The sequence below is a fragment of the Pantherophis guttatus genome, chromosome 7 (genome assembly GCF_059756535.1).
Source record: "Pantherophis guttatus breed Tessera chromosome 7, ASM5975653v1, whole genome shotgun sequence".
Lineage (NCBI taxonomy): Eukaryota > Metazoa > Chordata > Lepidosauria > Squamata > Colubridae > Pantherophis > Pantherophis guttatus.
Window position 1 is genome coordinate 9,089,440 of NC_142069.1, and position 10,381 is coordinate 9,099,820.

The 10,381-nt window shown below is 45.9% G+C and overlaps 1 protein-coding gene across 1 annotated transcript in view; it reads right to left on the reverse strand.

The window, feature by feature from the left end:
- Nucleotides 1-3,178: 3,178 nt before the first annotated feature.
- Nucleotides 3,179-10,381, reverse strand: part of KCNJ8 (potassium inwardly rectifying channel subfamily J member 8) — an 11,158-nt gene continuing 3,955 nt past the window's right edge. Inside the window, exons 2-3 of the mRNA XM_034442139.3 lie at nt 6,030-6,452; nt 3,179-4,979 (exon numbers count right to left, since the gene is read on the reverse strand). Of these exons, the coding sequence (XP_034298030.1) occupies nt 4,079-4,979; nt 6,030-6,391 (1,263 nt within the window). The 5' untranslated portion in view covers nt 6,392-6,452 and the 3' untranslated portion in view covers nt 3,179-4,078. The remainder of the gene's footprint in view (nt 4,980-6,029; nt 6,453-10,381) is intronic.

Sequence of the window (10,381 nt, forward strand, 5' to 3'; positions counted from 1 at the left end):
TGTAGTCTCTGAACACTTTTCAAGGGTAGCCCCATGTAGAGCGCATTGCAATAATCTAACCGTGAGGTGACAAGGGCATGAGTGACTGTGAGGAGAGCCTCCTGATCCAAGTAGGGTCGCAATTGATGCACCAGGCGAACCTGTGCGAAGGTCCCCCTAGCCACAGCTGTCAGATGTTATTCCAATTTTAGCTGTGAGTCTAGGAGGACACCCAGATTGCGAGCCCGTTCTGAGGGGGACAATTCCTCCCCCCTCCAGAACCAAGGATGGACAATCGACATAGTCTTTAGGAGGCAGTACCCACAGCCCTTCAGTCTTGTCTGGGTTAAGTCTGAGCCTGTTGACTCCCATCCAGGCCCTCACAGCCTCCAGGCACCAGCACATCACATCCACTAACTCACTGAACTGACAGGGGGGTGGAGATATACAGCTGGGTATCATCAGCATATTGCTGACATCCCACCCATCCATATCATCGGATGATTTCACCCAGTGGTTTCATGTAGATGTTAAATAGGAGGGAAGAGAGGACCGAGCCCTGAGGCACCCCGCAAACGAGGGGCCTAGGGGTCGACCTCTGTCTTTCTACCAACACCGACTGTGACCGACCAGAGAGATAGGAGGAGAACCACCGCAACACGGTGCCTCCCACTCCCAACTCCCTTAGTCGTCCCAGAAGGATACCATGGTCAATGGTATCGAAAGCTGCTGAGAGATCAAGTAGCACCAAGATAGAGGAATGACCCCCATCTCGGGCTTGCCAGAAATCATCCATCAGCATGACCAAGGCTGTTTCCATGCTGTAGCCAGGCCTGAAGCCAGACTGAAAAGGGTCCAGTTAATCCTTTTCATCCAATGACCGCAGGAGCTGAAGTGCCACCACTTTCTCTACAACCTTTCCCACAAAGGGTAGGTTGGAGACTGGCCAAAAGTTCTTTAATTTTGCTGGGTCCAGGGAAGGCTTCTTGAAGAGGGGCCTTACAACTGCTTCCTTTAATGGTTGCGGGAAGGACCCCTCCCTCAAGGACGCGTTAACTAAAGCCTGGAGCCAGCCTCGTGTCACCTCCCTGCTGGCCGAAACCAGCCAGGAGGGGCACGGGTCCAACAAACAAGTGGAGGAACTCATCACACCTACAGCCTTGTCCACTTCCTCAGGAGTCACCAGCTCAAACTCCTCCCATACAATAGGACTAAGACCCGCCCCCGTCATCTTGGTCGGTATTGCCCAATCAGAGTCCAGGTCCATCTGAATCTGAGCGACTTTATCTGACAGAAACTGCACAAACTCCTCAGCTCTACCCTGCAAGGGCTCCTCCGCTACCCCTGCATTAAGGAGGGAGCGAGTCACCCTAAATAGGGCAGCTGGGCGAGAATCAGCAGATGCAATAAGTGCGGAAAAATATGAGCACTTTGCCGCCCATATCGTCACTAAATAAGTCCTAATAAAGGCTCTCAAGAGTGTTCGGTCAGATTCGGATTTACTGGTCCTCCAGCATTGCTCTAGACGTCTCTTCTGGCCCTTCATCTGCCAGAGCTCCTTGATAAACCAGGGAGTTTTCCTGGATCCACTGCCATTGAGAGGCCACAAAGTTGACGCCATCACTGACTATTGGGGGCGAATCATTGGCCCCCACGGAGAGGGCTCGCAACTTGGGCGTCCTCCTGGACTCACAGCTGTCTTTAGAAGAGCACTTGACGGCCGTGACCAGGAGTATTTTTTATCAGGTTCGCCTGATTCGCCAGTTGTGTCCCTTTCTGGATTGGGACTCGTTACGCACGGTCACTCATGCCCTCGTCACCTCCCGCCTGGACTATTGTAATGCTCTCTACATGGGGCTCCCCTTGAGGAGCACCCAGAGGCTCCAACTGGCGCAGAGTGCAGCCGCGGAGGTGGTAATGGGAGCGACATGGCGCTCCCATGTAACACCTCTCCTGCGCGAGCTGCACTGGCTCCCGGTGGTCTTCCGGGTGCGCTTCAAGGTTTTGGTTACCACCTTTAAAGCGCTCCATGGCTTAGGACCTGGTTATTTATGGGACCGCCTACTACCACCAATAGCCTCCCACCGGCCAGTACGCTCTCATAGAGAGGGACTCCTCTGGGTGCCGTCAGCCAAACAGTGTTGACTGGCGGCCCCTAGGGGGAGAGCCTTCTCTGTGGGGGCACCTACCATCTGGAATGAGCTCCCCCCGGAAATACGGAGGATCCTGGATCTGCGCTCCTTCCGCCGTGCTGTGAAGACCTTTTTATTCCATCAGGCAGGCTTGGCCTAATTTTTTCCCTTTTTAAATATGTAAATTTTAATCTGTTTTTAAATTATTGGGGTGTTTTAATCTGTCTGGGCCAAAATGATTTAATTTGATTTTATCTGGTTTTTAAATTTTTTGTATTTATGTATTTTATTGTTGGCTGTTCACCACCCTGAGTCCTTCGGGAGTAGGGCAGTATACAAATCAAATAAACCTAAACCTAAACAAAGCTACAATCCGGTCCAATGCCCCGGACGCCGCCCTATTTCAGGCAGCCACTAGGGTCTCGGCCGGACTGTGGACAAGGGAATCAGGAATCTCCCCAAGCTCCTTCTGAAATCCCTCAGGGTCCATTAGGCGTCTGGGGCGGAACAACTTAATCAGCTCCACCTCCCTGCGATGGAGGAGTGGCGTCTTTTCACATTCGTGAGGGGATTCCTTCCATGAATAGTTTCAAACTAATATTGCTACTACCACTGCTAATCCCTGTTGTTCCACACTTCAGGAATACCCACTATTTATCAACAAAATAACCCACAAGACTTACTTTAAAAATCCCCTTCTTCTAAAACTCTACAATTTTCAAAATGGATTAGATAAGACTTTAGAAATACAGTTCAAGCATTATATCTAGATAGAGATAGTGACTTAGATACAGAGGGAGAGAGGGAGAGATACAGGCACATATTTCCATAACAAGCATTCCCAATGAGATAAAACAGCTTTGAATTAAATAGTAGATAAAGAGAGCATGAAAAATAGATTCAAATGACAATTGGCCCAACCTTCATGTAAACAAGAGGTAATTTTCTATAGTTTTTCCAAAAGTATGGGTAGCCAACAAATTACAGATAGTCCTCAACTTACAAGCATTCTGTCAACGTCCCGACTGAAGAACCCAACTAAAGCAAGCACACGCGAGATCTGCCGATTTCTTCATGCAAAACTTTATTGAGTGCATCATTTTGGTACTATTGAAGGCAAAACCAGCTCTAACTAATTCCCACACAAACCCACATAGTTACTATATAGAATTCTCCCTTCCTCCTATTAGTGTAGGTTACGTTATCCAATTGAGTGTCATTGTTTTGTTATGAGAAAGAGTCTCCGGTCTTGGCTAACACTTGCAGATGTGTCCTTGGCTCCCACAGCTCTCTTTCTTGAAGTCTGGAACCTGTATTCCATCTCACCCGTCCCTCCCCTCTAGTCCTTTGGCAAGTTGAGAAGTGATAATGGTTGTAACAGCAAAAGCGCACTTCGAGCTTGACACATTCATTCAGTGACCGTTCAAAGTTACAATGGCACTGAAAAAAAGTGACTTATGACCATCACAGCATCCCCACAATCACATGATCAAAATTCAGATGCTTGGCAACTGAGATGTATTTATGATAGTTGCACTGTCCCGGGGTCACCATGTCTAACGTTCCTAGTTGGCGTCCGACAAGCAAAGTCAATGGGGAAAGCCAGATTCGCTTAATGACAGCATAATTCACTTAACAACTACAGTGATTCACTTACCAGCTGTGGCAAGAAAATTCATAAAATGGGGCAATATTTAATAATGTTCTTGCTTAAAAACAGAAAGTTTGGCCTCAGTTGTGGTTGTAAGTTGAGGACTAGCTGTAGCATCTCAACCTCAAATATGCAAACATTGGACCACGCATTGATAATGGACTCAATGACAACCTATCTCTGGTTTGATCTGGTGTCTGCATATAATAAATAACCCTTAATATCTATTAAATGTTTATATCAAATTAATACTAATATTATAACAAAGGTAAACCCCTGTTTTTGCAGGACCGCTGCATATGATTCCTTGGCTCTGTCATGTTTCCATGGTGTTCTGATTGCCTTCAGGTGTGATGAATTGGACTTTAGGCACAATGAAGGAAGAGTTATTCCTCCTGATTGAATTATTCCTCCGAATGGAGTTATTCCTCCGCATGGAGTTACGTTTCCTCAAAGAGTTTTGGTGGGACAGCTCACTTTTCTGGAGGGTCTGGATGAGAATGGAGGGCTTCTCATCCAACTCCTTGGCACTGCAGCGGGGTGCCGCGACTTTGCTGGTGTTGCCAAATTTGGAATAGTCGACAGCGTAAGTCCCTTCTTCTTCCGTGACGATGGGCACAAAGCGATGACCCCAGAGGATCTCTTCTGATATGTAGGATGTTCTGGCTTGGGTGGTGATTCCAGTGGTTTCCACCACACCTTCAAGTATGACAATGATTTCTAGGTCTTGGTTGGCCAAGTCATTGGCGGAGATGTCATAAAGAGGACTCCGCTTATCAATGACATGACAAATGATCAATGGAGCCACCAGGAAAATATTGTTGTTTTCAAGAGGATTGTCTACTGGAACATCGAGCTGGTGGATTGGGATGACTTCTCCTTCTGGAGTGGTGGTCTTCCTGACAACCTGGATTCGTACCGAGGCACTAATGATCATGCTTTTCCTCAGGTCCCCTACGCGGAACATGAAACACAGGTGGCCATTACGGACAGCGATGACCGCGTTCCGGCTGAAGATCAAAGTTTCTGCTCTCCGGTGGGCCTGGGCGGTTTTCATGAAGATGCAACCCAACATGACTGCATTGATGATCAAGCCCACAATGTTTTGGAGGATCAAAACACTGATGGCGATGGGACATTCCTCGGTCATCATCCTTCCACCGAAACCAATGGTCACCTGGACCTCAATAGAGAAGAGGAAAGCAGAGATGAAGGACCTGTAAGAAAGGCGGAAAAAAGTAGAATACCGTCATAAACTTAATAAATCAGTTATTTTCCACTTTGAAAGCATGCCTATAAGATTGGTCAAATCAAGTGAAAACACTTATCCTGCGCCATATATATGGGTTCACACAACACATCAGATCAAACCAAGATTGGGCTAGTAATTTAGCCTTAACATATTATGCAAATAAACTACAGGTAGTCCTTGACCTCCAACCATTAGTTTGAAGTTACAGAAAAAAGTGATTTATGACTGTTTTTCACACTTATGACCAATGCAGCATCTCCATGGTCACATAATCAAAATTTGGATGCTTGGCTTCATATTTATGACAGTTGCAGTGTCCCAGGATCGTGTGATCCCTTTTGGCGACCTCCTGACAAGCAAAGTCAACAGAGGAGGCCACATTCACTTAACAACCATGTTCCTAACTTAACATCTGCTTAACAACTGTGGAAAGAAAAGTCGTAAAATAGGGCAAAAGTTCACTTAGGAACTGTCTTGCTTAGGAACAGAAATGTTGGCCTCAACTGTGGTCGTACATCGAGGACTACCTGTATTTATGAAGCCCTGGATTTGTTTGCATGTCTATGCCAGTGTTCCAAGTAATGCGTCTACCAAAAGCAGAACTCTGAGGCAGGTAGGTTCCCCAAAGAACATGTTTATTGGATACATCATATTGGCACAGCTGGTGAAACCCAACTCTAAAAATTCCCGCGTTTTCCCGTAATTAAAAAAGCAAATTTCCCCCCCTTCCAGGTGTCACCAGTCACATTGTCCAATGAAAGTAGCTGGCCGGTTGCTAGGTTATTCCTAGGTCTCCTCCTTCAAACTGGCACTTGTTGAGATAACCTTGGTTCCCACAAGAAAAACTTTTTGTTTTGACTGTTAGCCAGTCTATCTACTTCCCCCCTCCCTTCCCCCTCTCAGGGTTCATGGCAACTATGAGGCGGCCCAAGATGGCTTCTGCCAGGTTCGCTTCAGAGCTGACAGTCTGCAGTCATGGCATCCAACGTCTCGTCTTCAAGACGTGACTCCTTACCTGACGCAGGTGATGCATGGTCTCCATTTGTCTAAGTCTTCAGTGCTGCAAGGCTTGTCCATGTCTCCGTGGGCGAAAGCCACCAGCCACCACATCATGGCGAAGAACAACCAGCTGCAGAGGAAGGACATGGTGAAGATCACCAGAGTGTGGCGCCATTTCAGGTCCACCAAGGTGGTGAAGATGTCCTGCAGGAAGCGTCCTTGCTCACGGATGTTCTTGTGGGCCAGGTTGCAAGCGCCGTTTTTGGCAATGAAACGGGCTTTGCGCTGGCGGTCTCGAATGCGGGGCTTGCCCAAATTCTCAGCCGCAATGCGGGCAAGAACATATTCTTCTGGGATAATGCTTTTCCTGGCCAACATCTTCCTGCCACCATTGCCCAACAACTGGCACACAAAAGACTCCTTCTCCTTTTCTCAAATCCTGCAATGAGGGGAAAAAAACATCTTCATCTTTTTCTTCCCTTTTTCTGCTACAAGCCAAGATTACAAAGCTAAGAAGTAGATTCCAAAGAGATCATAGTTAATTCCTGCTTGATAATAATTATAACCAGGGGTGGGCTTCAAAAATTTTAGCAAGGGGTTCTCTGCCCGGTTGCTGGGCGGGTGTTGCCATGGTGGGTATGGCCTACTTGGCCTCCTGCACCATGGCAGAGGGGGTGTTTTTGCCCTCCCCAGGCTCCGGAGGCTTTCCTCCAGCCTCCGGAACAGCGAAAATGGCCTCCCCAGGCTCTGGAGGTCGAAAGTGGGGCCGTTTCCGCCCTTCCCAAACTTCTGGTAGGCCCATTTTTCACCCTCCCTGAGCCTCAGCACATGCCCTGCACTTATCTGCATCCAAAACAGGCCGTGTGGGGACTCCTGGGAGGGGAGGGGCAGAGTGGTCGGGGCCAGCCAGGAGTGGGATTTGGGGGTTCTCCAAACTGCACAGAATTTTAGCTAGAGGTTCTCCCGAACCCGTAGCAGCCCATCCGATTATAACCTCTATGCCAGTACTTCTCCATCTTGGCAACTTTAAAATGTGTGGACTTCAACTCCTAGAATTCCCTAGCCAGGTAGGCTATGCTGGCTGGGTAATTCTGGGAATTGAAGTCCAAACAACTTAAAGTTCCCAAGGTCGAGAAACACTGATCTATACAAATATTTCCAGTTCTGGCCTGTTATTTTACTGTACTATTTTCTTAAATATAGAGGACTTCCCTTCGTTTTTAATGGACTCATCTTTCTTTGCAGACGTTTTTATTCTGTGCTGTAAATTTCATTCATGGGAGTGTTATCGTTTAAAATGGATTTTAACAACATCATAAAATAGATATACTACTAAAACTCTTATTCTTGAAACCTTTAACTGGGTGAAAAGGTACATTATAAAGTCAAAATTTTTGAACCAAGATAACTCAAATAAGCTAACTTATTAGAATGCATCCAAATTTCAATTCATGACTCATGTGGGATTGAAATTTGGCAAATGTTACAAAACAGTTTATGACATAAACATGATATTAAATATGAGGCAACAGTGTGCGGCAGCAGCCAAAAAAGCGAATGCAATCCTAAATTGCATTAACAGAGAGATTGACTCAAGATCATGTGAGGTACTAATACTATTTTATAAAGCCTTAGTAAGACCACACCTAGAATACTGCATCCAGTTTTGGTCGCCACGATGTAAAAAAGATGTTGAGACTCTAGAAAGAGTGCAGAGAAGAGCAACAAAGATGATTAGGGGACTGGAGGCTAAAACATATGAAGAACGGTTGCAGGAACTGGGCATGGCTAGTCTAGTGAAGAGAAGGACCAGGGATGACATAATAGCAATGTTCCAATATTTGACGGGCTGCCACAGAGAGGAGAGGGACAATCTAAAAGCTAAAACTTGAAGGTCAGGCAAGGAACAATGGATTGAAACTGATCAAGGAGGGATTCAACCTAGAAATAAGGAGAAATTTTCTGACAGTGAGAACAATTAACCCATGGAACAGAAGTTGCCTTCGGAAGTTGTGGGAACTTCATCACTGGAGGCTTTCAAGAAGAGACTGGACAGCCAGTTGTCAGAAATGGTATAGGGCAGTGGTGGAATTCAAATTTTTTTTTACTACCAGTTCTGTGGGTGTGGCTTGGTGGGCGTGGCTTGGTGGGCATGGCAGGGAAAGGATATTGCAAAATCCCCATTCCCTCCCCACTCCGGGGCCAGCCAGAGGTGGCATTTGCTGGTTCTCCAAACTACTCAAAATTTCCGCTACCAGATCTCCACAACTTGTCAGAACCTGCTGGATTTCACCTCCGGTATAGGGTCTCCTGCTTAAGCAGGAGGTTGGACTAGATGACTTACAAGATCCCTTCCAACTCTGTTATTCTGTCTTCTTTTTTTTTTTTTTATTGAAAAAGTTTTACAAGTACAAATTTTCCCATCCCCCCCTTTCCCTCCCTAACCCTCCCTAGCCCTCCCCTCCTCCCATGACTTCCCCAAGGTGAAATCCAAATCCAAATCATATTGTATCATCATACTTTACCGCACATCTATTCTACCCCCTGTGTACTATACATTTCTACATGACATTGAACTATTCTACCCCCTGTATACTATACATTTCTACACAACATTCAACTAAAAGCTATCTGGTACTTCCTAGTTTGATATTTATTCTGCACATAATCTATCCATTTCTTCCACTCCCATGCATAGGTCTCTTGAGTCCGGTCTTTTAAGTGTGCTGATATCTTCGCCATTTCTGCAAAACTGGCCACCTTCAAAGTCCATTCTTCAATAGTAGGCATAACATCCCTTTTCCAATATTGACCAATCAGTAACCTAGCTGCTGTCACCATATACAATATCAATTTTGTTTCACCCATTGAAAAGACCTTAACTATGCCCAAAAAAACCAATTTTTTTTTTTTTTTTTTTTTTTTAATTTGATTTATATGCCGCCCTTCTCCGGAGACTCAGGGCGGCTTACAATGTGCTCAGCAATAACAATTGATTGTTATTCTGTTAATCTGTTATTCTGTCTTCTGTATGATCATAAAACACTTTAGGACCTAATACAAATTGTCGTAAAGCATTTCCTGAGCTGATGTTTGACTGTGCTTTATAGGAAGGGTCTCCAACCTTGGCAACTTTAAGACTTGTGGACTTCAACTCCCAGAATTCCTCAGCCAGCAAGTCCACAAGTCTTAAAGTTGCCAAGGTTGGAGACCCCTGCTTTATAGTTCAACAGGGGCTATTTTTATGATGGGTGCATCTTTGAATGTCCCCCTGAATTTTTAAGAACTTTTCAGGAACAGTTAGTCTCCAACTTACAACAGTTCACTTAGTGACCATTCAAAGTTACAACCGCACTGGAAAAAGAGACTTGTGACCATTCTTCACACTTTGGTCTGCCCCAGCTACAGACCCCAAAGAACGCAACACAGACAAACTCTATACAATGCTTATTTTACTCAAACAACTTAGTCTTTATCATTCAAAGGCTGTTAATGAACTGTCTTAACAGCCTACCAGAATTCTAAGATAAGGTAATCACAGTCTTACTAGGGTTGGCAGAAAGCCCAGAAGCAAATTTTGCAGAGAATCCAGACGCAAAGGAGAGTGAACTAAAGTTGTTCCCTGCAAATTGCTTCAGTCGGCATTCCTCCTTAAATAGGCTAAGGGAGTGGCCAATTAGCCCCAAGCCTTACTCTTGAGGAGACCTCCTTCTGAGGAGCCACTCCTGCCTTTTGGCAACTCTGCACGCCCGTGCATTGAGAAGAGGCTCCTCCTCTTCGTCCTCTTCACTTAAAGGAGCTTCTGGAGGTTCTGAAGGCCCTGGCTGAATCCCTGCCTCTGGCACCACATCTTCTCCAGCCTCCTCACTGTCTGACTCGAGCGCCGGCTGCACAGGCTGCTGGCGCAGCACCACACCAGCCTCCTCGCTGTCGGAATCAGCTACAATCTGCACAGGCCGCTGATGGGCCACAACATACTTATGACCATCGCAGCACCTCCATGGTTCGGTTGCTTGGCAACTGGTTCTTATTTATGATGGTTGCAGTGCCTTGGGATCATGAGATCCCCTTTTGCGACCTTTTGACAAGCAAAATCAACGGGGAAACCAGATTCACTTAGCAACCTTGACTGAAGAACTGTCAGAACTAAAGAAGCTTCTTAGGTGAGAAGTGAAACATCTTCAGGGAAAAACAAAGTCCAGCTGCCTTTTGAAAAAAAACATCTTTGGGACAATGTATTGTTTTGGCTGCCATCTTGACTTTTTTGACTTTACCCTACAGGCATCCCTGGAAGATAAGAGTTTGGAGTTCAAGATGGATGTGGCCTGAAGGTATTCTGAATAAAGCAAAATGAATTAGGAATAAATC